At 33.7% G+C, this 18,101-nt stretch overlaps 2 protein-coding genes across 2 annotated transcripts; both read left to right on the top strand.

Moving 5' to 3' along the window:
* The first annotated feature begins 2,024 nt into the window (after nucleotides 1-2,024).
* LOC131935497 (procathepsin L-like) lies at nucleotides 2,025-12,370 on the top strand. The gene is made up of 6 exons (XM_059291896.1): nucleotides 2,025-2,281; nucleotides 3,320-3,428; nucleotides 4,481-4,692; nucleotides 9,518-9,625; nucleotides 11,720-11,843; nucleotides 12,132-12,370. Exons 1-6 carry the CDS (start codon nucleotides 2,204-2,206, stop codon nucleotides 12,230-12,232), a joined length of 732 nt encoding a protein of 243 aa, XP_059147879.1. The 5' UTR covers nucleotides 2,025-2,203; the 3' UTR covers nucleotides 12,233-12,370.
* Nucleotides 12,371-13,778: 1,408 nt separating this feature from the next.
* LOC131935498 (uncharacterized) lies at nucleotides 13,779-16,925 on the top strand. The gene is made up of 6 exons (XM_059291897.1): nucleotides 13,779-13,897; nucleotides 14,071-14,185; nucleotides 14,869-15,077; nucleotides 15,525-15,632; nucleotides 16,171-16,297; nucleotides 16,776-16,925. Exons 1-6 carry the CDS (start codon nucleotides 13,826-13,828, stop codon nucleotides 16,862-16,864), a joined length of 720 nt encoding a protein of 239 aa, XP_059147880.1. The 5' UTR covers nucleotides 13,779-13,825; the 3' UTR covers nucleotides 16,865-16,925.
* The last annotated feature ends 1,176 nt before the right edge of the window (nucleotides 16,926-18,101 follow it).

Genomic DNA, 18,101 nt, shown 5'->3' with positions numbered 1-18,101 from the left:
GATAAGATCTATAAGCAATGCACGGTGCGTGTAACATGACAGAAGGTGTAGTATGTTAGACTGCTTTAAAGAAACTGATCGTTTCACGAAAAATAAAACACGAAATAAATTTTTAAGGCTCGTTCTACAAGCAGTGTAGCGTCATATTAGGTGAACCATGGCTTACCACGATCCAAAACAATTCAAAAAGTAATATCTTTTTATAGTGTCGTAATTAATCTGTCGCAATTAATGTATCGTGATGTAACGTTTCTTGATGTGCCGTGTCGTTATGTGACGTTTTGTGATATACCTGTCGGGATGTAATGTGACTTGATGTGATGCGTCGTCATGTAATGTTGTGTGATATACAATTCGTGATGTAACATGTAATGTAACGTGTCCTGATGTAACGAGTCGTGATGTAACATTTTGTGGCGTCACGTGTCACCCACCTAGCACCACAATGGACACGCCCTTGTACACAGGTAGACCAGCGACTTTATTTCTACATAAATGTTGCTCACTCGACGGTGTTTGACAGGTGATCACCATCTGTGACGTCTCGGTGTGATACATCAAATATTGTGATACATGCAACAATGTGATACATCCAACAATGTGATACATCAAATATTGTGATACATGCAACAATGTGATACATCCAACAATGTGATACATCAAATATTGTGATACATGCAACAATGTGATACATCCAACAGTGATACATCCAACAATGTGATACATCCAACAGAGATACATCCAACAGTGATACATCCAACAGTGATACATCCAACAGTGATACATCCAACAGTGATACATCCAACAATGATACATCCAACAGTGATACATCCAACAGTGATACATCCAACAATGATACATCCAACAGTGATACATCCAACAATGTGATACATCCAACAGTGATACATCCAACAGTGATACATCCAACAGTGATACATCCAACAGTGATACATCCAACAGTGATACATCCAACAGTGATACATCCAACAACATCGTGATACATGTAGTACGTCCTTATCGTCGGTATCTTTAACAATATGAACAAAAAACAGAAACAGTTTATAAATAAACACAATACAACATAACAAGTTGACTTCTGGTGTTTTCGTACTTAATAGCCTCACCTTGATTTCTAATTAGCACACTTTCTTAATTTTTAACGTACTTGCTGTGCTGGTCATTTTAATAATTACATATGGATTATTTTCTTTGTTTTAAGTCTCTAAAGATTGCTGAAAAAATATTTTTCGACTTTTTTTATTACAAGCTTTTATTTAACTCACTTCCTCTGTCTGTCGTCAGTCTAGATGGAAACGCAGGAGTGAAAATTCGGAAACTTCTACTTGACCGATACGATTCACATTTGGCACGTGGGTCAAGACATGAAGACAATGCAATCTGAAACTAAATTTGACTTAATTGGATGCCTAATTGATTTTTAATGAATTAATTAAAATTTGGACCGAATTAGTAGGCATATCTAGCCAACCACACCACACGCGTCATCACGTTCAATAGCTGCGCCATCACTTTCAGTAGGCGCGACTTCACGTTCAGTAGGCGCGCAATGGTTTTTAGTCATGTAACTCTATTGTAAATAAAACATGTAAAGTACTGAAAAAAAATTCATAAAAAAATGTTTTAATAACAAGCTTTTATGTACTAATGCACTAAAAAGTAGAAAATAAATTACAGACTACTATTTAAATAACTATAAAGAAAAGCGTGGGTCTCTTCTCAAATATTAGTAAAGGTATCCAATAGGTACTCAAGTACTAAAGTGACCCACGCTTTTCTTTATAGTAATTTAAATAGTAGTCTATAATTTATTTTCTACTTTTTAGTGCATTAGTACATAAAAGCTTGTTATTAAAACGTTTTTTTATGAATTTTTTTAGATATTTTTAATTTTTGCTGATTATGTGTTTTTTTCTAAGGGTACGTATTAGGTGATCATATAGCACGTGATCAATCCTAATCAAGCGAGATATGTCACGGACAGGTGTATATAACACACCAAAACGAGGCCAAAGATCGATCGCAGAGACTCGATTAAATTTTCTTTAGTGAGATTCACACATCAACAAGGTGTCATCAATCGATCAAATTCACGTGTTTAACCACGGATTTCATGCGTTCATAAAACATATCTTTACACACCAAGTTCGATACATATCGGATCACCAAGATCGATCAAGTGAAGATGTCACCAGGACTAGGTGTAACCTTGATTGCCACCTTAGCGTTGGTCATTCAGGGCGAGCTATCTCAAAATTATCAGGTGACACAACAATTTCTTTCACCAAGCTACATCGATATTTCAACCTTTGGAGATAATGATAATCAAAATCTTGAAAATCATATGTAATTATACTCAATTTTAAAAAGAAAAACTTTTAAAATATATAGCAAGCGATAAAATTATAGTTATATTTATAAAAAAAATTAAAGAAGTTTGCGAACCATGACACTAATTTTCATATTTTTGTACTGAATATAAACCGTTGAAAAGCCGTTTGGAAGTATTTTATCAATTCAAATATTTTCAAAACTGCCCTCAACCTCTCCTTGAAGTCTACCGAAATGGTCAGGGAGAGTAAAACAAAAAAAGTCAGAACAATTGTTCTCCATGATAAAAATACGCAATAGTGATCTATGGTGTATAGCGAAGTATTGTATTTATATGAAATTATATAACATCTCCAATCTCAATAACACACTGACTCTACAGATCCAAATTAAAAAAATAAAAGAGTTTGCTAAATTACTATTATATTTATATTACTAGCTATTATTTGTTTGACTGTTTCTAGCCTTTGTGAAACCAGAAGTTATTATGTACTATTTATTACACAAATGTTATAAAATATTTAAATTTTGGCTGAAAAATATGCTTTCTGGCAACAAAAATTTGGAACCATTTGAAACCAGCTTTTCAATCCAATTGCGTTTTAGAGCAGTATACAATGAAAGCTAAGGCTGTACATTTGACTATAGAATTCTTGACTAACCCTTAGATTCACACCGCTTACAGTTGTCATTTCAGGTGGGAGGGGCGTGGGGATAGGAGGGGGGGGGGGGACGGAATCCAATTTACAGAGATGACATGGACGTGATATAATTACACTTGTCATATACATACAAGTTAAGGCAAGATTGACATTGTTCATACAAGTGTTAAATGAAGAGTTAAACACGCCATCAACGTGTAACATTCGTCCCCAACATGTAACACACACGTCCTCAACATGTAACACTCACGTCACCAACATGTAACACACGTACCCAACGTGTAACACACAAGTGACCTATTTTACAGGTAACCATGGCGATGTCTGACGAAAGTTTTGATTGGCGGAAATTTGGTGTCATCACGCCCGTGTATGACCAGGGCATGATGGACAATGTTATGGACTTTGTTATTACAGGTAATGTTATTGTTATTGTTGTGGCTATGTTATCACTGGTAATGTTATTGTTATGGTATTGTTCTGGCTATTTTATCACTGGTAATGTTCTTGTTATTGTTGTGGCTATGTTATCACTGGTAATGTTATTGTTATTGTTGTGGCTATGTTATCACTGGTAATGTTACTTTACTTCTGCTACATTTAGTGAATCTTTGAGACTAATGGTTTTGCTGTGTGTATGTGTGGGAGGGGTTGAGAATGGGGAGGTGCATTCTCTGTTATAAATAACATCTATAGAGGAGTAAACACAATTTTAATAATATAATTAAGATAAATCAGTAAGTGAAGTTATTCTACATTGTTTTATCCTTAACCCTTCATCACAAGCTGTTTTAACGTTAACCCTTCACCACAAGCTGATTTAACCCTAACCCTTCATCGCAAGCTGTTTTAACCCTAACCCTTCATCACCAGCTGTTTTAACCCTAACCCTTCATCGCAAGCTGTTTTAACCCTAAACCCTGGTCATATACACAGTATGCAGTTTTTCGCCAATATTCATGTTAGTGAATGTTGATCGTAAAATATAAACTGACATTTTGTGATCGATCATGTTTTTCTTAACTTTGACTTTGATCTTCACGCAAAGGCCGGGGCTTCTAATTAAAAAATATGATTGACACTGCTTAAACTTAATCAGTCGTCGATGGGTTTTCCTTGATTTAATTTGCATTAGAATAATTTCTTAAACAATATAGTTAAAGCATTTTCAAGAACACGATGGATAATAATTTTAAACAAATTTTTATACTGGCATATTAAAAATTCCTTTGCAAGTACAGCTATCCCGTTTTAAATATCCCAATATTAAAATGCCTTACGCTATTCCAGTTTCTGGATACGACGTTAAATAACGGTTTTCCCTTGGACAACGCAGGTAGTCTAGTATACTACATAAATCACGAGATTTGTGTATAATTATGTTAATGACGTCGATAATTTAAAAACTGCTTGAAACAGGAAAGTTTTAAAAACGAGAAATTTTCTGTTTCTCTTCCGGGCATCGCTAGAGGGCATGGAGAGTGTTCTGGCTATTCAGACCAAGACCAAGGCCATTCACCTCAGCGTGGAGGAGGTGGGGGCGTGCTGCGATAACGAAGGTCACCAGCCCAAGTACCCCGGGTTCGACTGCATCAAGGTCATAGGCGGGTTGTGTACCCCTGAGACGTACCAGAACGATACCGGAAGTTGTAATAACCGGAAGTGTAAGCCGGTGGTCAAGGTTGGATCAGACGACAATTTTTTTAATTCACACATTCTCATGTTTTCTTTAATTCGACTCCTCGTGTTTTCTTCAATACGAATTCTCATGTTTTCTTCAATACGAATTCTCATGTTTTCTTCAATACAAATGTATCATATCTTCTTCAATACGAATTCTTATGTTTTCTTCAATACGAATTCTAATGTTTTCTTCAATACAAATGTATCATATCTTCTTCAATACGAATTCTTATGTTTTCTTCAATACGAATTCTAATGTTTTCTTCAATACAAATGTATCATATCTTCTTCAATACGAATTCTTATGTTTTCTTCAATACGAATTCTAATGTTTTCTTCAATACAAATGTATCATATCTTCTTCAATACGAATTCTTATGTTTTCTTCAATACGAATTCTAATGTTTTCTTCAATACAAATGTATCATATCTTCTTCAATACGAATTCTTATGTTTTCTTCAATACGAATTCTAATGTTTTCTTCAATACAAATGTATCATATCTTCTTCAATACGAATTCTTATGTTTTCTTCAATACGAATTCTAATGTTTTCTTCAATACAAATGTATCATATCTTCTTCAATACGAATTCTTATGTTTTCTTCAATACGAATTCTAATGTTTTCTTCAATACAAATGTATCATATCTTCTTCAATACGAATTCTTATGTTTTCTTCAATACGAATTCTAATGTTTTCTTCAATACAAATGTATCATATCTTCTTCAATACGAATTCTTATGTTTTCTTCAATACGAATTCTAATGTTTTCTTCAATACAAATGTATCATATCTTCTTCAATACGAATTCTTATGTTTTCTTCAATACGAATTCTAATGTTTTCTTCAATACAAATGTATCATATCTTCTTCAATACGAATTCTCATGTTTTCTTCAATACGAATTCTAATGTTTTCTTCAATACAAATGTATCATATCTTCTTCAATACGAATTCTTATGTTTTCTTCAATACGAATTCTAATGTTTTCTTCAATACAAATGTATCATATCTTCTTCAATACGAATTCTTATGTTTTCTTCAATACGAATTCTAATGTTTTCTTCAATACAAATGTATCATATCTTCTTCAATACGAATTCTTATGTTTTCTTCAATACGAATTCTAATGTTTTCTTCAATACAAATGTATCATATCTTCTTCAATACGAATTCTTATGTTTTCTTCAATACGAATTCTAATGTTTTCTTCAATACAAATGTATCATATCTTCTTCAATACGAATTCTTATGTTTTCTTCAATACGAATTCTAATGTTTTCTTCAATACAAATGTATCATATCTTCTTCAATACGAATTCTTATGTTTTCTTCAATACGAATTCTAATGTTTTCTTCAATACAAATGTATCATATCTTCTTCAATACGAATTCTTATGTTTTCTTCAATACGAATTCTAATGTTTTCTTCAATACAAATGTATCATATCTTCTTCAATACGAATTCTTATGTTTTCTTCAATACGAATTCTAATGTTTTCTTCAATACAAATGTATCATATCTTCTTCAATACGAATTCTTATGTTTTCTTCAATACGAATTCTAATGTTTTCTTCAATACAAATGTATCATATCTTCTTCAATACGAATTCTCATGTTTTCTTCAATACGAATTATAATGTTTTCTTCAATACAAATGTATCATATCTTCTTCAATACGAATTCTTATGTTTTCTTCAATACGAATTCTAATGTTTTCTTCAATACAAATGTATCATATCTTCTTCAATACGAATTCTTATGTTTTCTTCAATACGAATTCTAATGTTTTCTTCAATACAAATGTATCATATCTTCTTCAATACGAATTCTTATGTTTTCTTCAATACGAATTCTAATGTTTTCTTCAATACAAATGTATCCTATCTTCTTCAATACGAATTCTTATGTTTTCTTCAATACGAATTCTAATGTTTTCTTCAATACAAATGTATCATATCTTCTTCAATACGAATTCTTATGTTTTCTTCAATACGAATTCTAATGTTTTCTTCAATACAAATGTATCATATCTTCTTCAATACGAATTCTTATGTTTTCTTCAATACGAATTCTAATGTTTTCTTCAATACAAATGTATCATATCTTCTTCAATACGAATTCTTATGTTTTCTTCAATACGAATTCTAATGTTTTCTTCAATACAAATGTATCATATCTTCTTCAATACGAATTCTTATGTTTTCTTCAATACGAATTCTAATGTTTTCTTCAATACAAATGTATCATATCTTCTTCAATACGAATTCTCATGTTTTCTTCAATACGAATTCTAATGTTTTCTTCAATACAAATGTATCATATCTTCTTCAATACGAATTCTTATGTTTTCTTCAATACGAATTCTAATGTTTTCTTCAATACAAATGTATCATATCTTCTTCAATACGAATTCTTATGTTTTCTTCAATACGAATTCTAATGTTTTCTTCAATACAAATGTATCATATCTTCTTCAATACGAATTCTTATGTTTTCTTCAATACGAATTCTAATGTTTTCTTCAATACAAATGTATCATATCTTCTTCAATACGAATTCTTATGTTTTCTTCAATACGAATTCTAATGTTTTCTTCAATACAAATGTATCATATCTTCTTCAATACGAATTCTTATGTTTTCTTCAATACGAATTCTAATGTTTTCTTCAATACAAATGTATCATATCTTCTTCAATACGAATTCTTATGTTTTCTTCAATACGAATTCTAATGTTTTCTTCAATACAAATGTATCATATCTTCTTCAATACGAATTCTTATGTTTTCTTCAATACGAATTCTAATGTTTTCTTCAATACAAATGTATCATATCTTCTTCAATACGAATTCTTATGTTTTCTTCAATACGAATTCTAATGTTTTCTTCAATACAAATGTATCATATCTTCTTCAATACAAATTCTTATGTTTTCTTCAATACGAATTCTAATGTTTTCTTCAATACAAATGTATCATATCTTCTTCAATACGAATTCTTATGTTTTCTTCAATACGAATTCTAATGTTTTCTTCAATACAAATGTATCATATCTTCTTCAATACGAATTCTTATGTTTTCTTCAATACGAATTCTAATGTTTTCTTCAATACAAATGTATCATATCTTCTTCAATACGAATTCTCATGTTTTCTTCAATACGAATTCTAATGTTTTCTTCAATACAAATGTATCATATCTTCTTCAATACGAATTCTCATGTTTTCTTCAATACGAATTCTAATGTTTTCTTCAATACAAATGTATCATATCTTCTTCAATACGAATTCTTATGTTTTCTTCAATACGAATTCTAATGTTTTCTTCAATACAAATGTATCATATCTTCTTCAATACGAATTCTTATGTTTTCTTCAATACGAATTCTAATGTTTTCTTCAATACAAATGTATCATATCTTCTTCAATACGAATTCTTATGTTTTCTTCAATACGAATTCTAATGTTTTCTTCAATACAAATGTATCATATCTTCTTCAATACGAATTCTTATGTTTTCTTCAATACGAATTCTAATGTTTTCTTCAATACAAATGTATCATATCTTCTTCAATACGAATTCTTATGTTTTCTTCAATACGAATTCTAATGTTTTCTTCAATACAAATGTATCATATCTTCTTCAATACGAATTCTTATGTTTTCTTCAATACGAATTCTAATGTTTTCTTCAATACAAATGTATCATATCTTCTTCAATACGAATTCTTATGTTTTCTTCAATACGAATTCTAATGTTTTCTTCAATACAAATGTATCATATCTTCTTCAATACGAATTCTTATGTTTTCTTCAATACGAATTCTAATGTTTTCTTCAATACAAATGTATCATATCTTCTTCAATACGAATTCTTATGTTTTCTTCAATACGAATTCTAATGTTTTCTTCAATACAAATGTATCATATCTTCTTCAATACGAATTCTTATGTTTTCTTCAATACGAATTCTAATGTTTTCTTCAATACAAATGTATCATATCTTCTTCAATACGAATTCTTATGTTTTCTTCAATACGAATTCTAATGTTTTCTTCAATACAAATGTATCATATCTTCTTCAATACGAATTCTTATGTTTTCTTCAATACGAATTCTAATGTTTTCTTCAATACAAATGTATCATATCTTCTTCAATACAAATTCTTATGTTTTCTTCAATACGAATTCTCGTTTTTCTTTAGTACACATTAATAAGTTTTCTTCAATACGAATTATCATATTTTCTTGAAAACTATATTATGATTTCTCAGTACAAATTCTCACATTCTCCTCAAAACAAAATATCATCATTGTTCATTAAAAGTTATCATTTCTTTTTCTCAAATATAAAATCTCAATCTTTTGCTTGATCCAGTCCCACGTTTTCAGAAATTTAACTACAATTACAAATTCTTACAACATTTCGATACGAATTCTAAAACTATTTTAATAAATACAAGTTACCTTTGATTATTTAATTCAAATCCAAGCATTTTCATTGATATACATCCTTAGTTTGTGTTAAATATGAATTGAAGTTTTTTTGTTTCAAATTTTCATAAATTTGCCTACAAATTCTCAAGTTTTCTTTAACACTAATTATCATTTTTTAATTTTTTTTTCTCCAAATTCTCGTGTTTTTCGGAACAAAAAATTATTAAATGTTTAATTTAAGCTTCGAAAATCCCCCCCCCCCCTCCCCACTTGATTAATTAAAATGTTGTTTTTCAAAATAGTTGCTTACAATTATATAGCCATTTCTTTAATGTATAAATATCGCGAGATTTTGTTAATCACGTGATGACCTTTTATCCAGGTGACCGGAAGTGGTTACATCCCCGCAGGTCGTGAGGACTTCATGCTAAAGGTCATTCACACCACACCTATAGTAGCTCTAGTTGATGCCAGCCAGCAGTCTTTCCAGGTAAGTTCACAGGTATTATACTGTCATTCTAGGTAACTTTACAGGTGTCATACCATCGTTCTAGGCAGTTTACAGGTGTCATACCATCATTCTAGGTAGTTTACAGGTGTCATACCATTATTATAGGCAGTTTACAGGTGTCATACCATTATTCTAGGTTGTTTACAGGTGTCATACCATCATTCTAGATGGTTTGATAAGCAGGTGTCATACCATCATTCTAGGTAGTTTACAGGTGTCATACCATTATTATAGGCAGTTTACAGGTGTCATACCATTATTCTAGGTTGTTTACAGGTGTCATACCATCATTCTAGATGGTTTGATAAGCAGGTGTCATACCATCATTCTAGGTAGCTTTACAGGTGTCATACCATCATTCTAGGCAGTTTACAGGTGTCATACCATCATTCTAGGTTGTTTACAGGTGTCATACCATTATTATAGGCAGTTTACAGGTGTCATACCATTATTCTAGGTTGTTTACAGGTGTCATACCATCATTCTAGATGGTTTGATAAGCAGGTGTCATACCATCATTCTAGGTAGTTTACAGGTGTCATACCATCATTCTAGGTAGTTTACAGGTGTCATACCATCATTCTAGATAGTTTACAGGTGTCATATCATTATTCTAGGTAGTGTATAGGTGTCATAACATCATTCTAGGTAGTGTATAGGTATCATACCATCGTTCTAGGCAGTTTACAGGTGTTATACCATCATTCTAGGTAGTTTACATGTGTTATACCATCATTCTAGTTAGTTTACAGGTGTCATACCATCATTCTAGGCAGTTTACAGGTGTTATACCATTATTATAGGCACTTTACAGGTGTCATACCATCGTTCTAGGTAGTTTACAGGTGTCATACCATTATTCTAGGCACTTTACAGGTGTCATACCATCATTCTAGGTAGTTTACAGGTGTCATACCATTATTATAGGCACTTTACAGGTGTCATACCATCATTCTAGGTAGTTTACAGGTGTCATACCATCATTCTAGGTAGTTTACAGGTGTCATACCATTATTCTAGGTAGTGTATAGGTGTCATAACATCATTCTAGGTAGTGTATAGGTGTCATACCATCGTTCTAGGCAGTTTACAGGTGTTATACCATCATTCTAGGTAGTTTACATGTGTTATACCATCATTCTAGTTAGTTTACAGGTGTCATACCATCATTCTAGGCAGTTTACAGGTGTTATACCATTATTATAGGCACTTTACAGGTGTCATACCATCGTTCTAGGTAGTTTACAGGTGTCATACCATTATTATAGGCACTTTACAGGTGTCATACCATCATTCTAGGTAGTTTACAGGTGTCATACCATCATTCTAGGTAGTTTACAGGTGTTATACCATCATTCTAGGTAGTTTACAGGTGTCATACCATCATTCTAGGTAGTTTACAGGTGTTATACCATCATTCTAGGTAGTTTGATGTACAGTACTCATGCCATCATTATAAGTAGTTTGATGTAAAAAAAATTATACCATCATTCTAGGTAGTTTGATGCACAGGTGTCATACCTTCTTTATAAAGGTATTTTGATGTATAGGTGTCATACCATCATTCTAGGTAGTTCGATATGCAAGTGTGATATTTTTAATCCGGAAGTCATGCCATTGTTACAGGTATATTCCGGGTAGCTTTATGTACATATGTGATGTGATACCAGTTGCTTCCTGCGTAATGCTTATTAAACAACTGACGATTATAGCATTAAATCTTTGGAGAGAAAAAAACAATGTTTAAATATAGTTGTTGCATTTAAAAGAATATTATTATAACTTAATGATGGTGTTTTCAACATATTTTAACAATCGATGAACACTTATGGTCAGTAACTCGCTATTCAAACCTGCTATATTCACTGACATAATTAATTCCCTTTATACAAATTAAAAAGAAATCAGAACAACATAAAATTAAAATAAATTCTGTTCGGAAAACAATCCTTTTCTAATCCCGATATTTTTTTACATCTACTTTAACGACTCATTAAACTAGTTACAGATATCTGTCAATTATAAGCTGTGAATATGATTTATAGTTAATGACGCTCTGATTTGATTCGACAGACCTACACTGCCGGGGTGTACTCGGACCCCAGATGTAGCTCCACCCAGGTGGATCACGCCGTACAGGTGGTGGGGTATGGGTCAGATGGGGGACTGGACTACTGGATCGTCAGGAACACCTGGGGTACGTGTGTATGTTTGTCTACTGTCTATTGGTGTATGTGTCTATGTTTGTCTGCTCTGGTATGTGTGTATTTTTGTCTACATTTGTGATATTTTTGTATTTTTATTTTCTGCTTCGGTTTTGTATTATGTATTTCTGTTGAGGTTTAATAAGTAGAACTCTTACAGTAAAGTTATGTGCTGATGTGCGATTTGAGTAAATTGTAAAATGTATTGTTTCCGTACTATCTGCCGTGTTCAGATCGTGTGTCTACTCACCAAGTTCTTCTGTAATCCCATCTTCTTCCAGGTGTCGGTTGGGGTGAGCAAGGCTACATGAGGATCTTACGTGGCAAAAACATGTGTGGTATTGCGGCATTCTCATTTTACCCATTGTTCAAGCATGCCTGAAACAACACACACGAAATATTACAACATGATTTTTAATTTATTTCCAAGATTCGATTTCATCATTGAGGTTTACTATATCTCCTTATAAAAAAAAAAAGCTTAGTATTCAAATTAATGGAATTCACTTATTCAGTAGGTCTATACGTTAGCTTCACACAAAACTTCCTACAACTGTGTGGTACAGGTAACGAAGAGATTTTTGTTTGTTGAAAAGTGTATATCTAATGTACATTTTAGATGTCTTTTTATTGTGTTTTTAGAAGTTCTAAAAATGTTTCTGCAATTATTGTTTTTAAAAATTATACATGTAATATATTTTTTTAATTTATTGCTATATGAATGAAAATAAAGAAGTTATTTAACAAATAAATATGATCATATACCAGCTTCATATCTGAAATATCCTGTATGATGTAGTATGATTTGTGGTTGTTGCTTATGTTGTTGTAGTTATATGGTGATGGGCGCTACGTCTGTAGTCTTTTGTTTGCTGCTGAATAACTTTAAAAAAAAACATATTTGAGTATGTGATCGAGTTATAGCGCACCTGGATGCCATGGGCAATGTAGGGTCATCCATAAATGACGTCACGCTTTTTTGACGATTTTTACCTACCCCTCCTCCCTTCCGTCACACATCGTCACAAAAAGCCAGACCCCTAACCTAAATTGACGTCACACCTTAGCCTACAACCCTCTCAAAATTGCAGTTGACTTTTTCTTAAAACATCGATTTTTTTTTCCAAAATTTTATCTGAACTCTGTCAACAGAGTATTTTTATCAATTCCTATTACAATTTATTACAACAGTTTTCTAAAACGCGAAATAACGGCTAAAATTCGTTTTCTAAACTTACTTTTTTACAATGCAAAAGTGTGACGTGACACCATCTTACCCCTCCCACCCCACTCCCCCTCATCACAAACCGTCACAAAATTACAGACCCCCTCACCCTCCCCCCTACGAGTGTGACGTTATTTATGGACGACCCCTGTGTGGAGCAATGCTATGCCGTAATTTAATAACTGAAGACACGTAAGCAGTTTGAGTTTGGGTTTTGGACTTCTATTGCCTATTACTTTATCTATCTCTGATGATTGGCTTATGGGCGTCAAACTCCTGAGCCGGTATATCCAGGTCAGGTGATCTCTCACGACTACTTCATGTGAGTCAGGAAAAAAGTAGTCGCGGTTTGGTATATTGCTGATGCCATATTTCTTCACGTTTTCAAAACACTGACAAACTCTACTGCATCTGCGATGTGGGACGTCAGATCTGAAGGGTACTTTTCTAATCACCCGTTATTATACGTGGGCTGTAACATCCTACTTTACTGTACGCTGTGATGTATCTGTTGGTGGTATCGTGTGTTATTTTATGTTTATATGTTTACTTATTCATAGAACAAACTTTCATATTTCACTTTTTGGGTCGCTTTTTAATGTACTAAATATTATTTAAATTGTTTCCTAGAGTTGAAGTCGTTTCCTTATCACAAATCTGTGTTTTAAAACAACCTTCTTATCTTTCTGTGAACTCGACGTTTATCTTTGCTGTGTTGTTTTGAATGTTGTGCTGTTGAGAAAAGCTGATATGTCTTTAAAAGCCATTGTTTTCATTCAACTGTTTGGATCTGTTGTGTTAAATGGCGTGACGATTGCTAAGGTAAAATTTCTATTCTTCTAGATTTGAATCATCCGATGTGGATTTATTTTTGAATTCTTTTTCCACTACCTAATGTATAATTACATAAACTCTTACTATAAGATGATGAACAGTTTTAGGTCTACATAAACTAAAACGAGGACCATTAAGTAGAATTGTGTTGTTTGAACCAGGTAGAGTCCAGTCAACGTGATGACGACTTCCGGTTTGACTGGCGAGATTTTGGAGTGATTTCCCCTGTATCTGACCAAGGTACTCAGGACATTGGCGCCGATATAGCTGCCACAGGTAACAACGTTATTTGTTGGTCCTGAGATCGAAACAAATCGGGAAATTTAAAAAAATAGTATTGAAATAACTACATCTCAGATACATACAGTAGCTTCGCTGAGATTTGTGGTAGCTAAATTTAAATGTTTACATTTGTGCTACCACATTATGTATACTTAGTTCCTTATATTTAGAGCTGTTATGATCAGAATTTCATTCAGATATTTTTCTCAGGGGGAGGGGTGGGGTACTTGAAACTTGGGACTTAAAATTTCGGGGTGGTACATGACTTTACTTGACTTAGTCCTTTTTGCTCCTTATGGAACATAGGGCCTCCACCATTTCCTTCCATTTCTTCCGATCCCCGGCTATTAATTTTGTCATCTCCCAAGACATCCCTGTTGTCTTCAGTTCTTCAAGAAGACTCCGCCTCCAGGTCTGTCTTGGGCGCCCTCTTTTCCGCTTTCCCTGGGGGTTCCACATATTTTATATTAATTATTTATGTTTTTATTTCGTGTAGGGGATGCCGTTGCATTATCCAACTTTAATGAATTGTTGACTATTACACATTGTATCACACCCACACATATGTGATTTATGTGTGTTTGTGTGTTGTTTTGTGTGTACGTAAATCTGTGTATGATCTCTCCACCAGAGTGTGTGGTGTGTGTGTATAAATCTGTGTATGATCTCTCCACCAGAGTGTGTGGAAAGTCTGCTGGCCATACAAACACGCAGCAAGGTCAAGGCTCTGAGCAAACAGGAAGTGCTCGACTGTTGTGACGACCACCAACACGAGCCAAGATGGACGTGGTTTGACTGTATAGCTGGCATTGGTGGACTTTGTACTTCTGACTCCTACAGAGGTGTGGGCAGGTGTGAGAACAACACCTGCACGTCCACGGGGAAGGTGAGCTTTGTGTGTGCACCGGTATATCCAGGTGTTGTAAATATTTAGCTTTGCAGTTAGTAAACTAATTGTCCTTTCGAACCCAACTATCAATAGGTCAGTGTGATAACGCAAACGCAGCTATATTTAGAAGTTTGGAAATAGTCATCTTTTTCTGTTAATCCCCGAGAACATGAAGCAGATGAAGTAGTGTTCCCCTTTTTCAGCGATCTCTTTGGCATAAGAAGAAACAGTGTGGTCGGCACTATAAGCCGCCACCTTACCTTACCCTAATGTCAGTCAGGTACCTATCAGAGTTGGGTGGACTCAATTAACATCCTGAGGATTTGAGCCTTGGTCCCGACTCCAGAGTTCCGGGTTATCGGCTCTGCCGTACGACCATGCTGTATCATGTATGTCAGTCAAGACTTAGCGATGTAAAACTAAAATGTTTCCGACTTGTTTCAGATTCAGGGAGCGGGCTATGTACCTAAGGGCAGCGAGACTCTAATGGCTCAACTACTTCATAACACAACACTCTTGGCGTACATTGATATCACACCTCAATCTTTTCTGGTAGGTTGCACTACTTGATCTTGGCTAGTCCCTAAACCACACATCTGTAACACATCAACAAAGCACAGTATATGTCTACAAAACAGCTACTACACAAACACTAAGCTTATAGCACACAAATAAATTAAGGGATAAATAAGTATATTGTATGAATTTACCAGCTGTAATATCGTTGCTACACAACAGTTATATTTTAGTGGGAAACGCCAAACACACAGTTAAGAAGCAGAGACTGGACGGATGGCTAGTTGATCTGACTACAGGGCGTCACTAGGTGGGGCGTTATCCGGTACTTCACCCCCCTCCCCCTTCACGCCAGAAGCTACTTCTAATGAATCGCTATAAAAAGGCCAACAGAAAAAATTGGCCTTAAAATAGTTGAATTATAATAACCATTGTATGCTTTTTTAGAAACTCTGGGAAATATTGTGTCAACTTTTAACCGCCCTCGGTTACTTTAGTAGATAAATACGCTATAAATTATCATTTACCTAATCTATTTATAGAATATTAACGTGTGTTTTTCCTGTCTTGACAGAACTACAAAGGTGGGATTTACTTTGACAGGATGTGCACACCCGGTGGTATTTCCCATCACGCAGTCCAAATCGTTGGGTACGGAACTGTAGGTGGAATGGATTATTGGATTATCAAAAATTCTTGGGGTGAGGAGTCGTCCTGTTCTGTTGTACGTAATTTGGATAACAATCGAAACAAAACCGGCTGATACTAACCAGAGGCGTACTGAGGGGGGGGGGAGTACATATGTCCCCTGGCGCCGACCCAATGGGGCGCCAAAATGGGTTGAAAAATAAAATTAAAAGCTCATTTTAGCTGCAGTTTTGCATTATAAATATACAAAATATATACGGGGGACGCCAAATTTTAAGTTTGTCTCCGGGAAGGGTCGCTACGCCTCTGAAACTAACATGATCTTTAATAACATTTTAGTAGTTCTTTGGTTTTCTTGCTAATTCTGTGGAAATATTTTTTTTTGGTAGCTGCTATTTTAAAATTAATTTCCAAGGTATCATTAACAATTTAAGCTGCAGTAATATGTTGGGTAAGATCAATACAAAATGCTTGCTTTAGGAATTAAAAGATTGCACTGTTCTGGAACTTTGAGTTGACTTTCTCCTGTAGGTACACAGTGGGGCGAGCAAGGCTACATGAGGATGTTAAGAGGCCAGAACATCTGTGGAATCTCGGCCATTTCCAGTTATCCTAAATAAATAAATCAGCGCTGGTAACATACGTTTTGTGCCTTTTTATGTCAGTCATTGTTATAGAGAATTCCGCTGATGTTTATGAGAGTCATTGCTATGGATAAATTAATGTTAAACAACTTCCCACAATACTGTCTTGGATTGCTGTGTTTTTCTCCCTTTTGCTTACAAGTTATATCTTTCTATGTAAGCTGATTTTAGTGCCTACCCCCTCCCCCCATTTTTATATTATTACACGTGATCATAAATATATAGACTAACATTTGACGTCAAAAATTTCCAACCCAATCATACCCCCAATAACTATATTTTCAACGCAAGTAATCATGTTTGCATCATATGTATCATATTGTTACACATAAAAATTGATACCCTCCTCCCTCTCAAGTACCCTAACAATTATGAAATACCACGTATGCCTTAAGCAAATTTCTTTTCGCTAATTTTTTCCACGTGCTCAAATGTAATTTAAAAATATTGATTTATATTTATGCGATGCTTAAGAACAAATCAATTGGAGTTAATAAATATTAAAAAGCTTTTAAAATGTTAATAACCACGCCTAATTGCAACATTTACCTATTATATTTAATTAATTCATTAACCATTGTGTGCATTATTATTGGTATCTTTATTATCACTCTGCAATCAAACAATTGTATCCTCGATGCGGTATTTAATTTAGATCTAGACATAAGTTTTAATGAACTCATACAATGAATACAATCAAAGCAGAGGTCTTGACTAGTAGTCCCTCAGCGGAACAATGTCAATATCTTAAGACAGTCACGCAAGAATAGCACTGTATAGTCTCAAACACGTGTTTTGCACAATGAAATCATTGAAGCGTGTAAACACACAATATGGCGGTGTTCTTAAAAATCCTAACACACCACTTTGAAGAGCTTTGAAGATACGAATATCAACTGTGATCATACAAAACAAAACACACAGCAATAAAAACATCTTTATTTTATAATATTGTAGTTTTTACATACGAACAACAATAGCGCATTTTTAAATATCACTTCATTTTAGCTTGATAACATGAAAAACGTTTTTGTTCGTGTGTTTTTTTTAGAGTAACTAATTTAAATGTTTAGTAACAGGGTATTCGTAGGTAATTAACAATGTACGTAACCACACATTATATAGCTTTTCAACATCAACCCTTCCGGGCAGATGAGGCTCGATATCTGGAGACGGCAACCTATACGTGAAAACTTCAAAATCAAACAACTCC

The sequence above is a fragment of the Physella acuta genome, unplaced genomic scaffold (assembly GCF_028476545.2).
Source record: "Physella acuta isolate Inbredline_101_S28 unplaced genomic scaffold, ASM2847654v3 ptg000146l, whole genome shotgun sequence".
In the NCBI taxonomy this organism is placed as follows: domain Eukaryota; kingdom Metazoa; phylum Mollusca; class Gastropoda; family Physidae; genus Physella; species Physella acuta.
This window is presented reverse-complemented; position numbering and strand designations above follow the sequence as displayed.